At 43.1% G+C, this 25,725-nt stretch overlaps 1 protein-coding gene across 8 annotated transcripts in view; it reads right to left on the reverse strand.

Annotated features, from left to right (window-relative positions):
- Positions 1–8,697: 8,697 nt before the first annotated feature.
- BLNK (B cell linker) overlaps positions 8,698–25,725 on the reverse strand; it is a 359,493-nt gene continuing 342,465 nt past the window's right edge. For all 8 annotated transcript variants that reach the window (XM_082267605.1, XM_082267606.1, XM_082267607.1 and 5 more), the window contains 5 exons: positions 14,065–14,142; positions 13,129–13,193; positions 11,219–11,302; positions 9,938–10,093; positions 8,698–9,039 (listed from right to left, as the gene is read on the reverse strand). In XM_082267605.1, the coding sequence (XP_082123731.1) occupies positions 8,920–9,039; positions 9,938–10,093; positions 11,219–11,302; positions 13,129–13,193; positions 14,065–14,142 (503 nt within the window). In that variant the 3' untranslated portion in view covers positions 8,698–8,919. The remainder of the gene's footprint in view (positions 9,040–9,937; positions 10,094–11,218; positions 11,303–13,128; positions 13,194–14,064; positions 14,143–25,725) is intronic.

Genomic DNA, 25,725 nt, shown 5'->3' on the forward strand with positions numbered 1-25,725 from the left:
CAGCAGTACCCACAGCAGTACCAGCCTGAGCCATCAGTACCCACAGCGCAGTACCAGCCTGATCGAGCAGTATCCACAGCCTTAGCCAGCAGTACCAGCCAGAGCCAGCGGTACCCTCAGCACAGTACGAGCCAGCAGTACCAGCCAGCAGTACGCACAGCACAGTACCAGCCTTAGCCAGCAGTACCCACAGCAGTACCAGCCAACATTTCCCACCAGCAGTACCAGCCAACATTTCCCACCAGCAGTACCAGCCAGCTATACCCACCAGCTGTACCAGCCAGCAGTTCTTATCAAAACTTACCACCGCAAAGAGTCGACTGGACTCTGGTATGAAATTCAGCAACTAAATGTGGAACGAGATGAATTAGTCAAAGAATTCCAAACTTTTAAAAGAACTTTTATTGAATCCTTGAATTGGAGAGAAAAGGAGTAGAGATGTCGCGAACATAAAATTTTCTGTTCGCGAACGGCGAACCCGAATTTCCGCAAATGTTCGAGAACAGGCGAACCACCATAGACTTCAATAGGCAGGCGCATTTTAAAACCCACAGGGACTCTTTCTGGCCACAATAGTGATGGAAAAGTTGTTTCAAGGGGACTAATACCTGGACTGTGGCATGCCGGAGGGGGATCCATGGCAAAACTTCCATGGAAAATTACATAGTTGATGCAGAGTCAGGTTTTAATCCATAAAGGGCATAAATCACCTAACATTCCTAAATTGTTTGGAATAACGTGCTTTAAAACATGCAGTGTGTGTATACGATCAGGTATGATGTTGTATCGATCAGGTAGTGTAAGGGTTACGCCCGCTTCACAGTGACAGACCAAACTCCCCGTTTAACGCACCGCAAACTCCCCATTTGCACAAGGTTGGATACCAAGCTAACCATGTCCCGTTCCTTGTCCTCACTGACGTCATTGAAGGTCTCTTCCTCCACCCAGCCACATACAACACCAAGGGTCCCCGAAAGGTGACAACAAACCCCCTGGGATGCCTGCTGTGGTTGGTCTTCCACCTCCTCAAAGCCACCTTCCTCCTCTGACTCCTCTTCTTCAGACTCCTCTCTCTGTGTTGCCGCAGGTCCAGCAATCGACGACAAGGCTGCTTCTGGTGGTGATGGTGACCACAACTCTTCCTCTTCATGCTCATTTACGGCCTGATCCCGCACTCTTCGCAGGGCACGTTCCAGAAAAAACGCATAATGGGATGAGGTCGATGATGTTGCCTTAGATTTGACTGACCAGGTTTGTCACCTCCGCAAAAGGACGCATGAACCTTCAGCCATTGTGTATGAGCGTTCAGTAACGCGGGCAAAAAATACCCAGCTCCACAGAGGCTGTCTTTTTTTTTTTAATTAAAAAAATCTGTTCTTACCAGTTTAATCTCTGTTTTGGGGCCGGTGTATGGAATAGATTTTAGGAATCGGGAGATGGAAAAAGATGGTTGGTCGGACCTCTTACTTCCAATTTGGGGCACTACGCGTGCGCCGTGCAATGTACTGTGCCACCCTATAGGAGTGGTATGCACACAGTACAGTCTGTGGGCCTGTGGCCTCTCACACACGGGCAGGCAACTGCAATATATATATAAAGAAAAAAAAAAAGCAGACTGATGTACCAGCCCTAAAAAAGGCTTTTTGGGGTGCTGTCAGGATGCTGTCCTTACAGCAGATGAGTCTTTGAGGACTGGAGTGGACACAGAACACTGGCCTAGCTATTAATTCAGCAGCAGCAGCAGCACTCTCCCTGCTCTAATTAACACTGCAGCTTCAGAATATTAGTGATACTATGCGTGCAAGGTACTGTGCCACCCTATATGACTGGTGTGCACACAGTACAGTCTGTGGGCCTGTGGCCTCTCACACACGGGCATGTAACTGCAATATATATATATATATATATATATATATAAAAAAGCAGACTGATGTACTGGCCCTAAAAAGGGCTTTTTGGGGTGCTGTCAGGATGCTGTCCTTACAGCAGATGAGTCTTTGAGGACTGGAGTGGACACAGAACACTGGCCTAGCTATTAATTCAGCAGCAGCAGCAGCAGCACTCTCCCTGCTCTAACTCACACTGCAGCTTCAGAATGAATCTAAGATGGATGCTGTCCTTGCTTTTTTTATAGGAAGTGGGAGGGAGGGTATGCTGATGGGCTGGAATGTGTCTGCTGACTGTGAGGTACAGGGTCTAAGTTTGCTCAATGATGACGTATAGGGGGCGGACCAAACATCACATATGTTCGCCCTTGCTGCGAACACGAACAAGTGATGTTCTCCGGCGAATAGTTCGGAACATCTCTAATAAGTAGGGAGGAACTTGCCCAGTGGGAAGATCCCAAACAGGAATAGGGAAACAGAGGATATAATGTGTATTTCAGTGGTCCAGAATGTTGTATGGTTTGATTTCAGTTTGTTTTATGGAAAAAGGATAGAGTAATAACTTTTGTCTAAGTTATATTTTCCAGGTTCTGTGAACTCATGACAAAGTACTTGCATATAAAGCAGGTGTATGTTTATTGATGTAATTTTTTTTTATTTTGCTTTCTTTTCTTTATCACCTTAATTTTGGGGTGATTCTTAAATTTGGTTTTGCTATAAAAAAAAAAAAGGAGGGGAGTATGGGGAACATTATATTGCGAACATTTAAAAATATTAGTATAGAATAATAAAGCTTCCATATAGCATTTTGTGTATGGGCCAAGTTCCAACAGTTTTTGTATCCCTTCAACCATTGAATAATTGTTTTATATACATTTATTGAAGCTCCCTCTTGTCATTTAGCTATTAAAAACGATGGCAATAGTAACAATAACACCAGGTTTTAACAACAGTCATTCAACAATTGTTTGTTTTGTACATGTTACATATAGTCCTCTCTATAGTCCAGATATGTGGCAGTCATCATATGTGGTCAGTGGTCAATTTTTATGTTCCCAAGTTAGTCATTGGTCAATTTTTTTTTAGAGTGCCATGATCAAGTTCAAAGAGCATTGCTTGAATATCATACAGATATACTGGGACTTGTGAGACTCAGTGATTGGCAAATAGCAGGCATGGTATAGTACAATTGTAATTAAAAATGGATTTTTGTAAGATCTTACCATAAAATCCTTTTCTCTTAAGCTCATTGACAGACACAGTCCTCTTTGATTAATATCAAATTGGGTTATACTGCCCTCTACAGGAGTAGGACCTAGGCAGAAAAAAACGTTCTGGCCACAACTTAGGGGCAGTCCCAGAGGGTATATCCTCTCTCTCTCTCTGCTACAGGATGTCAGTTATGTCACAAAGCAGTGTCAGAGAATTTAACCCAACCCAAATAAATAATAGAGGGGCGGGTACTGCGTCTGTCAATGAGCTTAAGAGAAAAGGATTTTACGGTAAGATCTTACAAAAATCCATTTTTCTCTGTCGCTCATTGACAGACGCAGTCCTCTTTGATTAATATCAAATTGGGACGTCCCAAAGCAGTGCCACAAATGAGGGGTGGGATAATGGAAATCAAAATCCAATCTAGAAGGCCCAACCGGCGCCAACTAGAAGTCTTAAAGGCTCATCAGACAAAAAGATGAGACTCCCAACTGAAAAAAACCCTCGAGGTAGACCAACGGTCTCCTCAAATTGCGGCCTGCAGAACCTTGCGGCCAAAAGAGGCATCCGCCGATGCCATCACATCAACTTTATAAAATTTTGTAAAGGTATGAACCGACGACCAGGTAGCCGCCTTGCAAACCTGAACCACTGACACCTGATGGCGGAAGGCCCAGGAAGCACTAAGCGCCCGAGTGGAGTGCGCCTTAACAGGGAACGGAGGAACCCGACCCTTAATAGAATAAGCCTGTACCACCGTCTGTCTGATCCATCTGGAGATAGTCACGGCAGATGCAGGCAACCCCTTTTTGGGGCCATCCGTGATCACAAAAAGTGAATCCGTTTTACGAAACGAGTCCGTAGTCTTCAGGTATACCCTGATCGCCCGAACCACATCCAAGGAGTGTAATGCAAACTCCCGATGATGGCTGGGCATAGGACGTAAGGAAGGTAATACAATATCTTCATTCAGATGAAACTCTGAAACCACTTTAGGAAGAAAGGATGGATTCGGACGAAGAACCACCTTATCCCTATGAACCACCAGATATGGGGAACGACAAGATAATGCGGCCAGTTCTGACACCCTGCGTGCAGAAGTGATGGCCACCAAGAAGGCCACCTTCTGGGATAACGTAAGCAAGGGAATCTCCCTAATATTTTCAAAGGGAGGTTTCTGAAGAACCGACAACACCAAATTAAGATCCCAGGGTGGCAAGGGTGCGTGCACCGGCGGAGCCAGGTGCCGCACCCCCTGAATGAAATTTCGCACCAAGGAATGAGTAGCCAAAGGCTTCTGAAAGAAGATTGCCAACGCTGAAACCTGACCCTTGATAGTACTCAAGGCCAGCTTCTGCTCAACCCCCTGTTGCAGAAAAGCCAAGATTCGGGTCACCGAATAGGCACGTGTAGGAAATCCAAGGGATTCACACCACGCAATATAAGACTTCCATGTGCAATGATAGACTTTTCTGGAAGTCGCTTTTCTTGCTTTAATTAGAGTAGGAATGACTGAAGCTGACAAACCCTTGTCCTTCAGCACCTGGGTCTCAACAGTCAGGCCGTTAAAGCCAGCGATCGTAAAGCAGGATGGAAGATCGGTCCCTGAGACAGCAGGTCCTCCCTGAGAGGAAGTCGCCACGGGACGTCCGCGATCAGTCTGACCAGGTCGGCATACCAGGCCCGACGGGGCCAATCCGGAGCCACCAGGATGACTGGAATTCCCTCCACCTCTATCCTGCGAAGAAGTTTCGGCAGCAACTTGAGAGGAGGGAAGGCATACAGTAGCGGATACTGCCCCCACGGGGCGACCAGCGCGTCTGCAGCGTCTGCTAGAGGATCGCGGGAGCGAGCTACAAACCTCTGCACCTTCCTGTTGAGCCGAGATGCCAACAGGTCCACATCCGGGGTGCCCCAACGAAGGCACAATTGGTGGAATACTTCTGGATGAAGGGACCATTCCCCCTGATCCAGAATCTGACGGCTGAGATAATCTGCCTGCCAATTTTTCACCCCCGGAATGAATACCGGAACAGACGGGCACCCACTCCTAACAGAACCCCTCTCCACCGAGGTGGGGGGCTGTCGACCAATACGGACGCCGCGACTCAATTTCCGACTGGTCATAGGCGTCCCGGCGAGACATTTAACTCGCGGGGTCAGTCCCCGTCCAGTGGGACTAGGTTGCGGCCGACCCAGCGCGGAGCTAGGGCCTGCACGTGCTCGTAGGCTGACCACTGGATCTCACATCCAGCCCGTCGCCCAGCTCCAGCAAAATTGTTTAAATGTGTCGCGGCCGATCCAGCGCGGAGCTGGAATCTGCACGCGCTTGTAGGCCGGCTGGGGTGACCACTGGACCTCAAAATCCAGCCCGTCGCCCAGATCCGGCATAATTGCTTGAAGATCTCACAGGAACAACTGGAGAAAAAAAGCTGCCTAAAAAAAATTTATCTAAAAAATCTTGCCAGGACCAAAGATCCCAGCAAGGAACTTAGGTCCTTACTCCTGACTAGACAGAAAAAAAACTGACATCCTGTAGCAGAGAGAGAGAGGATATACCCTCTGGGACTGCCCCTAAGGTGTGGCCAGAACGTTTTCTTCTGCCTAGGTCCTACTCCTGTAGAGGGCAGTATAACCCAATTTGATATTAATCAAAGAGGACTGCGTCTGTCAATGAGCGACAGAGAAAAGTAATTTAGTTTGGTTATTCCTGAAGCCACGAGTAACTGGTGACATCACACTTATCCACATTCTGAAATTAAGTTATTTTGTCTGCTTGGTTGACACTGCCTACTCTCTTTGGGGCCTGCTAAAGGAATGACTCCTAGAGTAGCTACACACGGTAGCAAAGGACGAAACTACGTGCACAAATGTGTGGCACCAGACAAGGCTTTAGCCCATCAGGGTTTGGATAACTGAACACAGTTGCAGTAAACTGAGTCAGTGGTGAGTTGGGGATAGCAACAAAACCCCCCTGGAGACTTGAATGATCACACACAACACAGTGGTAACCAGCTGAAGGCATGGCAGAGTTATCTTCAGGCATATGACAATGGATGAATAAAGAGGGGTGATGAAAATCTGGAAGCACCTGGCTGAAGGGGGTAACTATTCAAATTGTTAAACGTTTCAATGGGAGAGGGTCTCATTATTATGTCGCAGTAAATCTATAGCAAGGCTAAACAAAGGTCCTTACTACTCAGAATTACAAGATAAGCAGTCATTTGAATGCATATGTCTTAGAAGTACACGTTTTTCTTTACCTTTGTCCACATTAACAAAGTATAATCACAGAAAGCCAGGAAGGATGGTCCAAAGCCTGTTGCTGAATACGCTGTATCCAGTTGGAATCCCCATGGCAGGCTGTCCGAGAAGCAAGAGTAACATGACCAGATTTGCAATATGGACTTTCGTACTATTATTATTGGACTATTGAGAACTAAGATGCTCATTTTTTTTTTTTGTAGTTTTGTCTATTCTTCTTGTTATTTTTTATTTTTTTTTTTTATGGAGTTATTACATCCAGAACAAGTAATGAACTGCTGACACTGAGATCCAGGAATGTGGATGGTAGAGATAGAGGGTTTATAGAGTTTTTCAACTACTTTTTTTTTATTTCAGAAAGCAATGACAAAAACTCAAAGGAGATTACACCTAAACCATTATTTTATGTGGGGCCCTTGCTTTCTGCAGGCCCCAAGCGGGCGTCTGTTGCCCTCTGAGGAGTTTATTTGTAATCTCCAATAGATGTGTGTCAATATATGGACTAGATATTGAATTTTGATTTCAACTAATAGTTGATATAAATTGTATGAAGTTAGTTGTGTGAAACCAGTCTGCAGGCAATAGTAATTTGATTAGCAAGTCCTTTTGAAATGCAAGAATGTGGTTAGGTTGGGATACTTTTCATAGACATACGGGGCCTAGGTAATATTTGATAATAGGCTGTGTCACTTCCCTTGTTATCTCGGCTCCCATTTCAAAGACGCTCTCTTTAGATATGCAATAAAGGTGGCCGTCTGTTCAGGGATGGACAATTTGCCCTGGAGAGGACCTAGTATGATTAATCCCCCCCCCCCCCCCAGAGAGGAGGGCTATCGAGAGGCTGGGTTAAGCTAAATATAGGGGATGGGGAAATTGTCCAATCCTGAACGGGATATGCCCAGAGGGAGGAGAAGGGTACGATTGCTACACCAATCAGAATGGCTTTAAGCAAGGCGAGATAGATCTATATTAGTGAAGGTGGGAAGGAGAAAAAAATCTCTTGGAATCAGCAGACTAGAATGAAACTCTCATGAGAATGGTAACTATGAAATATACCTCCTGCACTTATCATCTAACTGCCTGTTGTATGTCTGGATGTTTGTATATTCGTGTTTGAGTATTATACTCTATATTTGTTAAGTTAACCTATAAATATTTTCCATTTTGTATGTACTAGAGATAAAATTGTTGTGAAGTAATTTAGGCCTCCAATGCTATTTACCAATAAATTTATCTTGCTGTTTTGAATCTTTCACTCATGATCAAAGAATTCTCATTTAACACGAATATTGTCTGAGGTATCATAAATCTTAGTTTACGGGTGACAGGGCTGTGTGGGAGAGATGGATGATTTGCCTCCGGTGGATCTGCTGTATGAGAGTTCAGCCTCATTCTAACCTTTGCAGGGCTTCCGGAATGTGCTTAGAGGTGAGGCAGGGAGGGGAGGATTACGGGCCGCGAGGGCTCCTCCCGCTCCTGGCTTTATGGATGGCATCTCTATTGGGTGCTGGAGGGAAAGGGACCCAGGTCGCAGCGTGGGAGACTCGGCCGCAACGCCATCTTGGACGTGCCTCTTGGCCAGTTGAAACATGAAGGCCGTGAGCTTTTATGGAAGGTGAGACTCCTTTCTCTTCAGAGGCATGACGATGCTGTGAAAGGGCGAGTGTTCATAGAACTGTGTATGTCTCGTGGGTGCAGAGACACGCTGTCGTTTGTGTCTGGTGTGAGGAGCTCTTTACTCACGCATCCACATCTTGTCCGCCTGCCAGGCCACGCCCCTAGTAATACTTTTTAGGGTGGTTCTACAGCCTGAAGGTTTTTTTTTTTTTTTTTTACCTTAATGCATTCTCTGCCTTAAGGTGAAAAAAAAGCATTCAGTATGCAGCCCCTTAAATTTTTACCTGTGCCCAATCTCGATCCATTGTTGTGCATGAAAGCAGAGGCTCTTCATTGGCTGAGACACCACAGCCATTGGCCCCTGCTGCTGTCAATCACAGCCAGTGAGGAGGGACCAGGAGCCAGGGTCGAACAGTGCTCTGTGTGTTATGCTATGGAGGAGAAGTCAGGAGTTCCAGGTAGGGACCTACTAAGAGGAGGATCGGGGCTTTTCTGTGCAAAACCATTTCATAGAGCAGGCAAGTATAATAGGTTTGTTTTTTAAAAAAAACAAAAAAAACAAACAAACAAGGTTTAGCATCTTTTTAAGTTTTAGATTTCTTTCATGCAGAGGTACATTTGTGTTTCTTTCTGTTGGGGGAGAAAAAAACACATTTCAGACTGATCATGCACAGTCTGATTTACCATTTTATGGTCAGAATAAAACAAAACCAAGTAATTAATTTTATATGGATTTATTGTGCACACATAGACAATTATAAAAATATATACAGGATTTAAGTCCTATCAAGCTTTAAAGAATTGTCTTCTCCTAAGAACAATATACAGGATGTGCTGTGTTTTGTCAGAATGTTTCCTAGTTTTAGAATTTATCCTTGGTGTATTCAGTAGTCTTGAAGAAATTCCTCTGCAGCTTGACTGATGAAGCTTTGACAATAGCTTATGGAACTTTAACAGCATGCATTAACCTGGTTAAATCTTTTGTATTGGTCTGGCTGTCTATTAGCACAAGGCTTGTGCGCTGGTGATTTTCAATAATCTCTGCAACACTGTTGAATTTCTGTGTAAAAAGAAATAGGTTTGTTATTGCGCAACAGCACTGACCAAATAGGATTTTTTTTCCAAACTCAGTTTTCTATAACTTTGGGGCTCTTAAAATTAAACTGTACCTTGGTTCAAAAGTTAATCAGTGAGGATAAAAATATGGGAGCTGCCATTATTAACTTTGCTTTAAAATGTGCAATTTCTTTGGCAGTCATCCTGAGTTTGGTTTCACTAGGTAGTTGATCACTGACCTTTAAACAATATGATAGACTAGCAAAAGAAGTGCAAACAAGGCATCTAGAGATGCTTGCACATACTTTCAATAGCTTCTTGAGCACTTACACCCTAACCACTAAGACACCTTAAGACATGCAGTGGGACTGTGCCCGCAGTGCATGGATTAACTGCTCATTTTTGTCTAGAGGTGAGAAGAGAGCGTAGTTCTCTTGTTCTCTCTTTAAAAGTATTATTCTGGAGCTTTACATTTTTATCCATTGCTTCAATTAAACTTGACTATTTAAATCATTTTTAAAATATAGTAATATAAAAATCAAAGTGTGTTTTTTTTTTTGGACATCTTAGAAAAGTAATGCTAGTGTTTTTATTTGGAGCTTATGGTAAAGAAATTTTGAAAATTCTCACAAGCTTCTCTCCCATTTGTAAATTGGCCTCATTTTTTTCATTATGGTGTTAACATGTGTTTACGATTCAGGCAAACTTGCAAAAATTTGAAACATTAGAATCTGTGCAAATTTAGCAGGTACTTGGTGATATTGTGTTAGAGCAGAAACATTTTGTAAATAAATTATATTCCCATTGGAAAATAAGTAAATAGCTTTCTGAACGCTTTTTATATGGCTGTAAAATCAAGGTTGAAATTCCTATTACACATCATATTTTATGTAAGTATGTACCTCTTCTCCACTTTTCTCTCTTCCAAGAGCATATTGCTTAGTTGACTCAAGTAATCTCACCGGAATATTATATACTCTTCTCTTGTAAAATACTACAAGGGTAAATGGCTGTTTCTGGTCTTGACCGGTACTTCGCCTTACCAAAAAGGAACCATCCTGCAGAGAAAGAGACATTAATTAATCGTTGCTGTAATTAAAGTAGATCTAAACCCAACCACTAAAATCTCATAATCTTTCACGTTAATATAATTACAAAAAAATGTTGTCTTTATAAATTTGAGGGTTTCAGTACACTTCCTCTTTTGGGGTGCAAAGCTGTGTCCCTTTGTTTGCCTCTGTTGTCACCCTGTAATATGCGCTTCCAGTGCTGACTACAAGTAGGAATGTGTTATTGCTCATTGTGCAGGTATGGGTCACTGTTGTCACCATAAGGAGGTTGACCATTATAAAGACATATAGTTTCTGCTGAAGCGCATGTCAACAGGAAGTGCCTGGAGGAGCTTAGCAGCTCTGAAATACAATAGAGGACGAAGAAAAAAAACAAAAAAAAAACATATTTTCTAAAGCAAACATATCTTGGTAAATACATGGTGCTTTAGTAAACTAAATGTAATTTCATTGGCTTTAGATCTACTTTATTAGACTAAAGCCTGGTACACTATTAGTTTCTTTCCGTTCAACCCAGCTGTATGAATGAAAAAAAACAAAAAATTGTCAGCTCCGTTCGTAGCCGCTGTACCAATGATCCGACGTTAGTAAAGTGATCTCCCTTGCTGAGCTGTTGTGTTCTGACAAAGGGACAGCTACTTCCTGCCCAAACACTCTGATCAGCGCTCTCAGCCATTGGCTGAGAGTACTCATCCGCTTTTGATTTTCCAGCATGGTCGTCTGACAGAAGGTGACCAAACGGCTGGCTTCTGTCTGACCGGCTGGTATACACCCGGGCCGAATGTCGTCTGTTTTTTTTTTATTGAACCAGCTGATGTTGGCCGGCATTTGGCCCGTGTGTACGGGGCTTAAGGGTACCACTGAATTCTGAAAAAAAAAACATTTTAAAATAAAGAATATGTACTTACAAATGTATAAAAATAAAAAAATCTGTGTTTGTGTTTTACCAAGATCAAGCAAGATTTAGAAACAATACAGATTTCACTCTGTAGATTTTTGTTTTAGAGATAATTGAAGCAAAAGCATGGTCTACGGCAACCAGTCAGGTTATTGGTTTCATTTTTCAAGAATAAGCTGAAGCTTGACTGCTTTCCAGTGAAGATAAAACAATACCTTGGAGGCTGCTAGCAAGGCTTCTTCTGCTGTTTTGCGGTCACATGATGATGAGTACCATTCTTTATTAAGCACCCCAGCATCCTACAAGCAAAAAAGAAATGTAGAAAATGTGACTAGGCATGGAAAAATAAACACAGATAGGAGTCCTAGGTTTGGGGTTACTTTGCACGAGACAAATTTCTCAGTGATAATACAATATACAGTATCTCACAAAAGTGAGTACACCCCCACATTTTTGTAAATATTTTAATCTATCTATTCACGTGACAACACTGAAGAAATTACACTTCGCTACAATGTAAAGTAGTGAGTGTATAGCTTGTATAACAGTGTAAATTTACTGTCCCCTCAAAATAACAACACACAGCCATTAATGTCTAAACTGCTGGCAACAAAAGTGAGTACACCCCTAAGTGAAAATGTCCAAATTGAGCCCATCTAGCAGGTGTGGTAAATTTGGTGTTATCGCTCTCCCTCTCTCATACTGGTCACTGGAAGTTCAATATAATAAAATCTAATAAAATAAATTTAAAGCGCCACAGCCCCCCCCCCCCAGCAGTGGTGAACTCACGGAGGTCACACCCACTTATGATGGGGTTCGAGCCACAAGGTGTCACTGCAAATGTCAAAGCGAGAGCAACATTTCTAGCACTAGACCTCCTTTGTGAACAAATAGAGGGTATGGCTCCTCTCTTTACTTGGTATAGGGTGCCCTATGTAGTATTCAAGTAATAAATACTTAAATAATAGTGAAGATAAATGGTGAAGCGCTGCTACTGGTTGATGCACCAAACAATACATATAAACCGTGCTAAATGTTGCTCTGTAAAAACATATAATATGGGTGAAAAAAAAATAGAAAAATATATAGATTGGCATGCGTTCCACCCCACTCGGACCTGCCGCAAACCGGAAGTGATGTCACTCAGAAACCTTATTGCATTGCAATTTGAGGTTTCTAAATGACATCACTTCAGATTTGCGGCAGGTCCGAGTGGGGTGGAACGCACGCCATCAGCAGAGCAGCATTTCCTTGTTCCTTATCGTTTATGCTTGCAGAGAGTGCCATTGGAGGCACTCTAAAATATCCTGGCCTACCCTTAGGAGGAATTACTTTCCAAAGTGAGGAATACTACAGGCACTGTAGGTCCCTAGCGGCCTGAGTGCTTCTGGTGAGTGGCCAATCTTTCACTAGCTGGTGGATCAGCAAATTTGCACTAGCGTGGAAAATAAGAACACCCATCACTTTTTTGTGGTTATATAATTTAGGTATAAAAGGACATGCTGGATGGAGTTTGAATTCACTTTATGGTTTTATTATTGGATACTTACCACAGTAAATGAGTTGATCATTTATCACATATGTTTTTTCACGTTTTACTTTGATTACAAGAGCATAGTATTTATGTACGTAAGGGGAGTGCTGCACTTGATTCTATTTATCACAAAATCTTTTGAATGTTCTGAGAATTTTTGTATGAATTTCCTGATACCCCTTTCCCAACAAATACTTGTAGTTAGTTTATTGCTACCATATCATATAAGGGTTACACATGATTGTTGCCCCTCTTTTTTAAGGCAACTTTAAGATATAATATTTCTCACCCAATAGGGATTCTGGTCATCATTTTCCTCTGTCTGCAATGTTATTAATTATATTACATGGTCACATATATCGAACTGCGAACTATGAAATACGGTGTACAAACATAGCCACTTTTATGGCTGTGAGCTGTACTGTTATAGTCCAATGCCCGTCTATTTTGCTGCAAAACCACAAATAAATATACATAAAAACCATTTGCCTTAGGCTACCTTTTACCTTTGCTGACCATTAAATTAAATTTTATTTTGCACAGAATAAAAAATGAAAAAATTACAATTAGTAGTCCTTATTTTATCCATACCTGTTCCATATTGCTGCCATGTCGACTTTGGTTGGCAACATAGCGACTTGCAATCTCAGGAAGGCCTGCAATTAGATGAATACATTGACAATGGGAAACAGTTTTTTTTCTATTCAGCTAGCTTTATAAGAAATTGTAATAGAAGGTTTACGAATAGCCAATAGTCATGTTAGCTGACTCTGTTTTTAGAAATCCAGGTTATCCAATTTAAAGGAAATCTATATAAATGAGATACAGTAAATACACACGTTGCTATAATGGGTCTTCAACTGAAAATACTAGTTGCTTATCCTTCTTGTGACTAGTAATTTAGACGAATAGCCCAAAACAAGCATGAAGGTCACAACTTAGAAAGTACTATGCTAAACTATTGGATGAAAATGACAGGCAGGGAACTGAAAGGGTAGAATTAGAAGTCCTCAATGGAAAGTAAAATTGTATGTTCTACCATTAGTGGCTATTTATGCCATGGCAACTTGTTAATAGATTAACTGCTGTAGGAAAGGGGGCCACAACCATTTCTAATAGGCTTATAAATATGACCTCTTGCCTTTCACAGGAAGATGGATGTAATAAAAATGTCAGTACTAGGAATTGTTTTCGGTGATCGAATTACTAATCGGTTTCAAACTTGCCTTGAATAGGTGAATGCTATTGGTGAGGAAGCAGAGAGAAAGTGAGGATGGTACAAAACACAGACTTCAAGAAGTACATTTCCAATGACATGTATAGAGTTGTGTGTGTTTATTTCTAAAAGGATCATACAGAACTCTGGTTAAGGTCAACTTTCTGACTTTAGAATAATTGCCGTTTTTGGTGGACAACATTAGTAGTTAACTCGATTTCACATATTGCTGGAATTGCTCTTTAAAGTGTTGGTTTTATAGTTTTAAATACCTACACTTGCAGAATTTTGCTAATCCCCTAAAAACTCACTTTGCCTTGATGGGGGCATTGGTGGAACATCTGATCCAGCACTTTGTATCCTTTGACGTTCTAGAACTGGAGGTTTTTCTGTTAAAAAAAATAAAGTGGTTTATTTTAAAAAAGATTTTCTTTCTTCAAATTTTAATTTTAATTTTAGTTTACATCTTACACAGAAATCCTGATTAACTTGTTGGACCCTAATTTACCACTCCCGCAATATAACAGCACAAAGAAGACACACACATGTTCTATTTTTATAGACTACTCTCCAAAAAAGTAATTTTGTTTTTGATGGTTTCTTTTTAAACATTTTTTATTTCGTTTCCATTTTTGGTAATGGTGGTTTCGACAACAAAAACTGTCATGAACTTAGTTATGTACCTCCATGTCCCTGATATCTATACTGTCTATAACCTTTAACCCTCCTATGAAACCCAAAACCTAACCGCTACACCAAACTCTAATAATGCTCACCCAACCCAACCCTTACCAATTAGGCTGTATTTGTAAAGTATACAAAGAAAGCACCACAAGTTTAAGTGGAATTTCTGCCCAGGGTCCTTTCACACGGTCCGTTCAGTTTTTTTTTTTGCGTTTAGTCACTTTTTTTTTTTAAACAGACACGGATGCACTTTTGTAGGGTCCATTCCGTATGTCTGTTTTTCATCCATCCGTTTGCGGATGAAAAACTGACAAAATGTATGTCTATGGGATTGCAGACGTTAGCGGATGACATCCGCTGACATCAGATTTTGCGTCCGTTACGTTTTTTAGCGTTCTCTTCTGTCTCAAAAAACGTAACTGAACGGAATGGACGCAAAACGGATGTCAGTGGATAGTCATCCGCTAACGTCCGCAATCCCATAGACATACATTATGTCTGTTTTTCATCCGCAAACGGATGGGAGGAAAAACGGACATACAGAACACCCATGTGAAAGGACCCTAACTGTGTACAAAAAAATGTGTATTCTTCCCTATTTTCAGCCAGCTCTGGTCCAGTCACATAATCACCTGTATCAGTGAGTGTTGGCTGCAGGGAGGAAAGCACGTTTGACAACAGTAGGGAAATCTGGGAATGGTGATGTCAATCATAGGCTCTCATGTAGCAGATCTTTTCGACACTCCCTCCTCTCACCTGCAGTTGCTGCTCCAACACAGTGGAGCCAGGTTAAGTGACCGGACCAGAGCAGGCTGAAAATAGGTACGTATACACATTTTTTTTTTTTTATACAGGTTAGTCAGCATAGGTAGCAGGAGGAAGGAGGGGACAATTTTAAGACTTGTTAGTGTTAGGCAGGAATTCAACTGTAATGTTAAATTATCCCCGAAACATTAAAGTGGAACTTCACCCAAAAGGGGGAATTCTGCTTTTTTGCATTCATCCCCCTTCTCCACTGCCAGGTTTGCCACTTTTTAAGGGGGGCAGGTACCTGGTTTTGACAGGTACCCACTCCCACTTCCGGTCAGATGTGCCGCGGTGATCTGAGCTGGAAGGTTGGCCCCCCTCCTTCCCCCACAGCCTTCTGGGACACATTACAGGCCCCAGAAGACTAAGGGACTATTCTCAAAGCTTCGTTTTGTGCATGCACAATAGGAAAACGGCTGTGAAGCCACAAGGCTTTACTGACGGTTTCCCTTACTTGCAATACTGATGTCCACTGAGGACATCTCTGGATCCCTGGATCGGTATGTGTCCTTATATTAAAAGTCAGCAGCTACAGTATTTGTAGCTGCTAACTTTACATTTTTTTAATGCTTTTTAATTAGTAAAACCCCTATAAATGTGTACTTTAATACATAAAGCCTGCAATCCCCCTGGACAAGCCCTTTCTTGGCAAATAACACAGCACTAAAAATAAATTATTTGATCTGAAAGTTGATTTTTCTTTTACAAAGATTTTATTGTAAACAAAACAGTTGACACAATAATTCACCAAGAGATAAATACATCAAATTTGATATAAGAAGATTCCCAACCTAAAACAGGAAAAGAACATAACATAAATTCTTATGACAGTATATCTTTTTGAAGAAAATCCTAACATTATAGGTAAAAAGTTCCTATACTCCAAGTTAAGGCTGATTACTAAATATAATCTATACACCGAGGTATATTGATAAAGTCCATGAGGCTATTGTATTGGTTAGGGATAGTGTTGAGCGAACACGGACTGTATTATTCGTGTTCGTACCGAATAATTGGATTTTTTGTACCCGAACACGGACACGGACACTTTACTGTATGTTCGGGTAAAAATCCGTGTTCGGTCGTTTTATTTCCGGGTTTTGCATGCTTTGGCGCTCTTTTCATGGCGGGCTTTCAACAGCCAATCAACAATCGTTTAACTGGTGTGCCTTAAGCCATCCCAGCCATGCCTGCAAATGTCTCAGTAGCTGTGATTGGCCGTCTGAAGCATGTGACCAAGTCTTTATAAGTTCGAGGCAGCCGCAGCGGCGTCATTATGCTGCTTAGATTCAGGGACAGAGCACACATCAACGTGCTGGCTGCTGATTAGGGAAAGATAGGCAGGAAAAAACCATTTGTGTCCGGATAGAATTGAGGGACAGGTCGGAGTGTTTAGGCAGGGCGAGTTGTAGGCATTTTAGGGATAGAGTCTGCTGAATTATATAGGGTCAGTGTCTTCTACAAACTACAATCGATATTGCTGTGTGGGGGGTGGGGTCTGCACTCAATCCTGATCTACGATCTCTTCTCAATCCTGTTAGGGACAGAGTCTGCTGAATTTTAGGGAAACTGTGTTCTACAAACTACAATCGATATTGCTGTGTGGTGTGGGATTGGAGATAGGCAGGTGTCAGTGATCCACATCCATTTTTCTGTGTGTGAGCTGCAGTGAACACAATCTTTTTGGGCTGCAGTGAACACAATCTTTTTGGGCTGCAGTGAACACAATCTTTTTGGGCTGCAGTGAACACAATCTTTTTGGGCTGCAGTGAACACAATCTTTTTGGGGTGCAGTGAACAAAATCTTTTTGGGGTGCAGTGAACACAATCCTTTTTGGTGTGCAGTGAACACAATCTTTGTGGGGTGCAGTGAACAAAATCCTTTGTGGGGTGCAGTGAACACAATCTTTTTGGGGTGCAGTGAACAAAATCCTTTTTGGGGTGCAGTGAACAACATCCTTTTTGGGGTGCAGTGAACACAATCTTTTTGGGGTGCAGTGAACAAAATCCTTTGTGGGGTGCAGTGAACACAATCTTTTTGGGGTGCAGTGAACACAATCTTTTTGGGGTGGAGTGAACAACATCCTTTTTGGGGTGCAGTGAACAAAATCCTTTTTGGGGTGCAGTGAACACAATCATTTTTGGGGTGCAGTGAACACAATCTTTTTGGGGTGCAGTGAACACAATCTTTGTGGGGTGCAGTGAACACAATCTTTTTGGGGTGGAGTGAACAACATCCTTTTTGGGGTGCAGTGAACAACATCCTTTTTGGGGTGCAGTGAACACAATCTTTTTGGGGTGCAGTGAACACAATCTTTGTGGGGTACAGTGAACAGAATCTTTGTGGGGTGCAGTGAACACAATCTTTGGGGGGTACAGTGAACACAATCTTTGTGAGGTGCAGTGAACACAATCTTTGTGGGGTGCAGTGAACACAATCATTGTGGGGTGCAGTGAACTCAATCTTTGTGGGGTACAGTGAACACAATCTCATACTGAAGGTTTGAGGGTGCTGCCTGTTCCATACTCCCCCTACTCCTCATCTAGCCTTTTAGGGGTACAAACAATAGTAATTGGGGCCTAGTGTGGTTGTGTACGTGTGATATACATACACTTTTTTGGGATCATATTTTCTATTCCGCTATTTAATCAAAAACCTTTGGGGATCAGTTAAATTGGGGGATAGTCTGTGTTGGTACGTGTGAGAGAGATCCACCTTTCCAAGTTGTTGGGGTTCATCTCATACTTCTGAAGGTTTGAGGGTGCTGCCTGTTCCATACTCCCCCTACTCCTAGCCTTTTAGGGGTACAAACAATAGTAATTGGGGCCTAGTGTGGTTGTGTACGTGTGATATACATACACTTTTTTTGATCATATTTCCTATTCCGCTATTCAATAAAAACCTTTGAGGATCAATTGAATTGCGGGATAGTCTGTGTCGGTACGTGTGAGAGAGATCCACCTTTCCAAGTTGTTGGGGTTCATCTCATACTTCTGAAGGTTTGAGGGTGCTGCCTGTTCCATACCCCCCCTACTCCTCATCTAGCCTTTTAGGGGTACAAACAATAGTAATTGGGGCCTAGTGTGGTTGTGTACGTGCGAGATACATACACTTTTTTTGATCATATTTCCTATTCCGCTATTCAATAAAAACCTTTGAGGATCAATTGAATTGCGGGATAGTCTGTGTCGGTACGTGTGAGAGAGATCCACCTTTCCAAGTTGTTGGGGTTCATCTCATACTTCTGAAGGTTTGAGGGTGCTGCCTGTTCCATACCCCCCCTACTCCTCATCTAGCCTTTTAGGGGTACAAACAATAGTAATTGGGGCCTAGTGTGGTTGTGTACGTGCGAGATACATACACTTTTTTTGATCATATTTCCTATTCCGCTATTCAATAAAAACCTTTGAGGATCAATTGAATTGCGGGATAGTCTGTGTCGGTACGTGTGAGAGAGATCCACCTTTCCAAGTTGTTGGGGTTCATCTCATACTTCTGAAGGTTTGAGGGTGCTGCCTGTTCCATACCCCCCCTACTCCTCATCTAGCCTTTTAGGGGTACAAACAATAGTAATTGGGGCCCAGTGTGGTTGTGTACGTGTGATATACATACACTTTTTTTGGATCATATTTTCTATTCCGCTATTTAATTTAACTGGGCCTCCATGCGAGACCTGTGTGCCTTGTTGCGCTGTTTTGAGTACTCCACCAACATGGCCAGTGGCAATGACGCCGTTCTCAGCTTAACTATCCCACTTCCATGCCTCCTTGAAAAAACAATTCGGGCGATGATGGAAGAGGATGTGGCACAGGATGAGGAGGAGGAGGAGGATGAAGAGGTAACATTTCCAAGGCTTTCAGGGCAGTCATTCGCAAGGGGCTCCGAGGGTGGGTTCCTGCACACGCAAACGCCAGGGACGCAATTGTCCAGCAGGGGCACAGTTCTGGAGGATGAGGAGGATGAGGAGGAGGAGGAGCTGGAGGAGGAGATGGAACCATGTTCACAGCAGGGTGGCACCCAGGCCAGCTCATGGCCATCACTGGTGCGTGGCTGGGGGGATACAGAGGACACGGACGATACACCTCCCACAGAGGACAGCCTTTCGTTGCCTCTGGGCAGCCTGGCACACATGAGCGATTACATGCTGCAGTGTCTCCACAACGACCGCCGAGTTGCCCACATTCTAACTTGTGCTGATTACTGGGTGGCCACGCTGCTGGATCCCCATTACAAGGACAACGTACCGTCCTTAATTCACTCACTGGAGCGCGATCGCAAGATGCGCGAGTACAAGCGCACGCTGGTAGACGCCATGCTGCTGGCATTCCCATCTGACAGCGGGGCCACAGTGGAAGCACAAGGCAGAGGAGGAGGAGGAGGAGGTCGCCAACGCAACCAGGGCACCGCCAGCACCTCAGAAGGCAGGGTTAGCATGGCCGAAATGTGGAAAAGCTTTGTCAGCACGCCACAACAAACAGCAGCACCAGCAGCTCAGATGGAACGTCTTAGCAGGAGGCAGCATTTTACCAACATGGTGGAGCAGTATGTGTGCACACGCCTACATGTAGTGAATGACGGGTCTGCCCCCTTCAACTTCTGGGTCTCCAAATTGGGCACATGGCTTGAGCTTGCCCTTTACGCCTTGGAGGTGCTGGCGTGCCCTGCAGCCAGTGTATTATCTGAACGGGTATTTAGCACGGCTGGGGGCGTTATAACAGACAAGCGCAGCCGCCTGTCCAGAGACAATGTGGACAAGCTCACGTTCATTAAAATGAACCAGGCATGGATCCCACGGGACTTTTCCGTACCTTATGCAGAATAGCAATGGATACCGACCTTACCCACCCATTGTTCCATTTTTGCTCTTTCTCACTCTTTTGGGGTGTACCCTCATTTAAAATTTTTGAAAAGAAGCAGTGTTGGCTACCTCGTCCTCCTCCTCAGGGCCAGATTAATGTAGGGGCTATTGGAGCTGCAGCTCCAGGCCCCTACCTTTTATATAGGCCCCGGGTTGGCCATATTCACTGTTACCGCTCTTCTGTCACTTGTAAACACAGAAGTCTGGCTTCTATGCTCGCTTCCCCAGGCAGCACCCTCAGAACCTCCCCACACAGCGTGAAGGCCGGACAAGGAGGGACAGTTGGCGATGCATGGATGTGTTTATGGGCTTCAGAGACAGCATCCCATGTTGAATTAGGCATGCATGGCTGCACCCTTCCTCCTCTGGGTGCATGGCAAGGCACGGCCCTTAAGGCCCTTCAAAATCCTCAGCACCAAGCCCATGATGCTGTTAATCCGGCCCTGGTCCTCCTCCACCGCCGCTTCCACCTACACCGCCCATAGGTGTGCGCAGCCTATTGCATTAAGGTGTGCACCCCAAAGTTGAAATACACATGCATGTGTTTGCCAGCAGGGAGAGTAATGTATCGGGGCCATGTACCTGTAGGCAAGGAGAAATAGAGCAGAGCAGGTCCCAGGGAGATCTTTCCCATCTCCTCACTGGCAATGCTATGTGCCCTAGGTGATTAGGGTGTGCCCAGGCACACCCAGCACACCCTGTGCGCACGCCTATGTCACCGCTAGGCTTGTGACGGTATCAGATTTTCATGCTGCGATTAATTGATTAAGGTTTTGCCACGGTATACGGTATTATCACGGTATTCTATTATTAAATTTAAATTATTAAATTTCCACCTCACTTCAATTTCATTGCTGAATTTAGGGGCTTTGGTTCACTTATGCACATTATTATATAGTCAGTCAGTACAGACTCTGTGAACCAGGCCTAAAATAGGTCATCAAGCAGTGTCTGGCCTAACTGGTGATAACTGGTTCTGGCGCTCGGCTCCGATCCGATGGCCTGGTCATTAAGAGGGCAAATCCTTGTGGTCAAGAAGTGGTTAAACCTGAAGGAGGTGTTGTTTATAAATTACTTTACTATTGCTTTAGGCCTGGTTCACATGTATGCGGGTTGGTGGTTCACATTTGCACAGGCATAGCAGCCCATTGATTTGAATGGGCTGCTATGCCCTCATTTTCCGCAGAAAAAAGGTGCATGCAGCATTTTTTTAAAATTCAGTGGCCTTGAAATCCATCCTGCTTTTGCACCATGCGACTAACCTGCAGTTCCTGCTCTGGCAAGCTTTCTGCATTTTTTGTATACGTGGGCACGGCATTTAAAAATAAACAGTTTGCGTGTGCAGCAACGGCAGGTAAGTCGCATGGTGCAAAAGAAGGATGGATTTCATGGCCACTGCATTTTTTTAAATTCTGCATGCACCTTTTTTCAGCTGAAAACGCAGGCATAGCAGCTCAAGCCCATTCACATCAATGGGCTGCTATGCCTGTGCAAATGTGGGCCCCCAACCCGCATACATGTGAACCAGGCCTAAAGCAATAGTAAAGTCATTAATTGGTTAAACCTGCAGGAGGACCGGTGTTTTTATCTATTAATGACTTTACTATTGCTTTAGGCCTGGTTCACATGTATGCGGGTTGGGGGCCCACATTTGCACAGGCATAGCAGCCCATTGATGTGAATGGGCTTGAGCTGCTATGCCTGCGTTTTCAGCTGAAAAAAGGTGCATGCAGAATTTAAAAAAATGCAGTGGCCATGAAATCCATCCTTCTTTTGCACCATGCGACTTACCTGCCGTTGCTGCACACGCAAACTGTTTATTTTTAAATGCCGTGCCCACGTATACAAAAAATGCAGAAAGCTTGCCAGAGCAGGAACTGCAGGTTAGTCGCATGGTGCAAAAGCAGGATGGATTTCAAGGCCACTGAATTTAAAAAAAATGCTGCATGCACCTTTTTTCTGCGGAAAATGAGGGCATAGCAGCCCGTTCAAATCAATGGGCTGCTATGCCTGTGCAAATGTGGGCCGCCAACCCGCATACATGTGAACCGCCAACCCGCATACATGTGAACCACCAACCCGCATACATGTGAACCAGGCCTAAAGCAATAGTAAAGTCATTAATAGATAAAAACACCGGTCCTCCTGCAGGTTTAACCACTTCTGGATCGCAAGGATTTGCCCCTTTAAAGACCAGGCCATCGGATCAGAGCGCCAGGACCAGTCATCACCAGGTAGGCCAGACACTGCTTGATGGCTATATAATAATGTAATGTGGGCTGCTAGGCGTGTGTGTGTGTATATATATATTTATTAGAGCTGCACGATTCTGGCCAAAATGAGAATCACGATTTTTTAGCTTGGAATAAAGATCACGATTCTCTCACGATTCTCTGTGTAACAAAAAAAAAAAAAATTGGGATAACTTTACTGTTACGTTTTTTTTTTTTTTTTTATTCATTAAAGTCTAATCATTGCGTTTGAAAGACTGCTGCACAAATACAGTGTGACATAAAATATTACAACAATCGCCATTTTATTCTGTAGGGTCTCTGCTAAAAAAATATATAAAATGTTTGGGGGTTCTAAGTACTTTTCTAGCAAAAAAAAAACTGATTTTAACTTGCAAACAGCAAGTGTCAGAAAAAGATCCAGTCTTTAAGAGGTTAAACTTCCTTTCTCCCTGGCAGAGGGAAGGAAAAGATACAAATGTAATCATTTTTGTTTATAGTTAGGAGACTTAATGCTGAAAGGTGTTAGCTGAGTGAGTGAATGAGTCATCCAGCTCACTGAAATGTATCAATTCACAAGTCAGGCAGACTTGACAGAGAAACTCGGTATTTTAAAAATGCCACAATAACAATACCGTGGCTATGCAATACCGCGATATATCGAATTACCGAAAACCGGCATATGTCTAGTCACCGCCACATCCACCACCACCTCAACCTCCCTCCTACTCCATATGGGCCTCGTCCTTCAGAGATGAAGAAGAACATTGTTTTATTTTTCTGTTTTTTTTTGTTGTTTTAAGTTATTTCCCTATCCACATTTGTTTGCAGAGCACTTGCCATGCTCTTAATTACGTTTTGCTGCCATTTGCAGCACTCTAGCCCTTTCCTTTGGTGTTTTAGAGCCATTTTAGTGCCTTAAAGTTCGGGTCCCCATTGACTTCAATGGGGTTCGGTGTCCGGGAAAAGTTCGGTAAAAGTCCGGGACACGGACCCGGACTTTTTTTTAAAGTTCGGCCGAACCCGTCGAACACGGACATCTAGGTGTTCGCTCAACCCTAGTTAGGGATGCTCACTCATGTAATAAAACATAAGATGCTTTAACAAAGGTGTGTGGTCGTCATTGTAACCACCGTCTCCTCTGTCTTCACACTCAGTGAATCTTAAGGTCATCAGAACTAGTATCCAAGGATGAACAATTGGAGAGAAGACTGGTGAGTAGAGAGATCAGAAGGAGAAAGCCAGGAAAAAGAAAGAAAGGAGAAAAGAAAAGTCAGGGGAGAGATTAGGAAAAGAGGGGGAGAGGGAGTCCTGCGGAGCGCGCACCAGGGGATCACCTAAATTGAGAGAAGCGTAATATTAAATCTGGAGGGTTGAATATATGATGTCCACGGCTGCCATACTTTAAGAAATGTATTATGGGAATCAGTAGCTATAGCTGTCAATTTCTCATGATATCGTCCATACGGATTTTTACCGCTTCAAAGTTGAGCAGCAGGGTTTTCCAAGCCTTAGCAATAGTTAACCTAGTGGCAATAAACAAATGCTGAGCCAGTCGGTGTTCAGAGCAGGATCATTCAGGTATTGGTTTGCAGAGAATGGCCTCATAGATGTCTTTTTTAATATTTATGTAAAATATGTTACGAAGAAGGGTATAGACCTTCTGCACACTGCACACCCTGGGACATACCCACCATATATGAGCTATGGTCCCCTCCTGTAGGCAACCCCGAAAGCACAAAGGAGAATATGATGGAATAAACCTGGCCAACCTAGCCAGAGTATAGTATCATCTATATTGCACCTTATGTGCATTCTCCAAAATTAGGACATTTCGAAAGGGCTGTTGTCATAAGCTGCCAATCTTCCTGGCCCAGCTGTTTTCTCAGGTCTTTTTCCCATTGTAAGTGATAGCACCAAATTGGGGGTTTTCTATGGGAGATGATGGACGTATAAAGGAGCGATCATAATCCTGGGGAGGGGGGTGAGCCCTCCAACAGCTTTCAAAAAGGAGTTAACGTTAATGGTGCAGGTTTAGTCTTTATAAGTTGATGAAGAAAGTGTCTGAGTTGTAGGTATCTATAATGTTCTCGCAAGGGGATATCAGGAGAGGATCTGAGAGTTTCAAAAGTAAGCATTTTTGTAGGGGTAAATAGAGAGTGAATGTCAACGAATCTGTTATCAGTCCACCAGGAAAATTGTTTGGGATTTTCACAGCCGGGAGGAAACATTGGACAGTGGGTGAGGCGTAGTAATGGTAAATGAGGGGAGATTGGGCTAGCCGAAAATTTAACAGAATCCCATAATCAAAGAGAATGAGTCAAAAGGCCCTAATTTTACCGGATGATATTTAGGGGGAAGCCAAGGTACAGAGGAGATGGGGGTGGGGTGGGAATAAAGGTTTTATATGCCTGTAGAATCAATGGGGGCCTCTCGGTCCCCAACCTACAAGCTTACTACACAGCAGCAAACATTGCACCATTGTCACACTTACATGACACTTTTCAAATGCCATTGTGGGCCACAATCGATCTGGTGGTTATTAATTTGAGGGCGTGAGGATCCCCAAATAAACATCAATAGTTTACGCTGGTGAATACGCAAAAAAAATCCTGATATTGGAAGATGAGATCAAGAAGAGAGCATTTCAGTCAGCTTTTTAACCACTTAAGCCCCGGAAGATTTTACCCCCTTCCTGACCAGGGCCTATTTTGCGATTCGGCACTGCGTGACTTTAACGGACAATTGCGCAGTCGTGCGACGCTGTATCTAAACAAATTTGGCGTCCTTTTTTTCCCCACAAACAGAGCTTTCTTTTGGTGGTATTTGATCACCTGTGCGATTTTTTGATCATGCGCTCGCTCGCTCCCAAAACCCTTACAGGCTAGCGACGTAGCCCTACGTCGCTTTGCCTGTGAGGGGCTGACTGCCGACGTAAATAGTCGTGCGGCAATTGGCAAGTGGTTAAAGGGAGTTGAAAAATTTGCTTTTTAACCCATCATATATCTGAAAGTTGATTTTGAACCACAAAAAGTATTGATTATTATTAATGCTGAAAAGGGAAAAAAAAGTATTGTGTACTTTTACTAGATTGAAAGTAGTTAAAGTTTTATAATTAAAGGTCATATATATATAGCCATTTTATTGTTTTAGATAGAATGGTGAGGGTTTTTATGGCTGGCTGTGTCCCTGCTGGGGAGATTTAAAGAGAAACTCACCTTTTGTTGAGAAAGAAAAAACACTCCCCTCATGGTGATCAAAAGTCAAATCTACTTTATTGTCAATTCTTCCACATGTACAATACATACATACAGAGAATCGAAATTATGTTACTCTTAGACCCCCGGTGCATACAGATAACACTAACAATATAGCCTAAAAATCTAAAAAC

Source organism: Pelophylax lessonae, assembly GCF_965119305.1.
Source record: "Pelophylax lessonae genome assembly, chromosome: 9".
Lineage (NCBI taxonomy): Eukaryota > Metazoa > Chordata > Amphibia > Anura > Ranidae > Pelophylax > Pelophylax lessonae.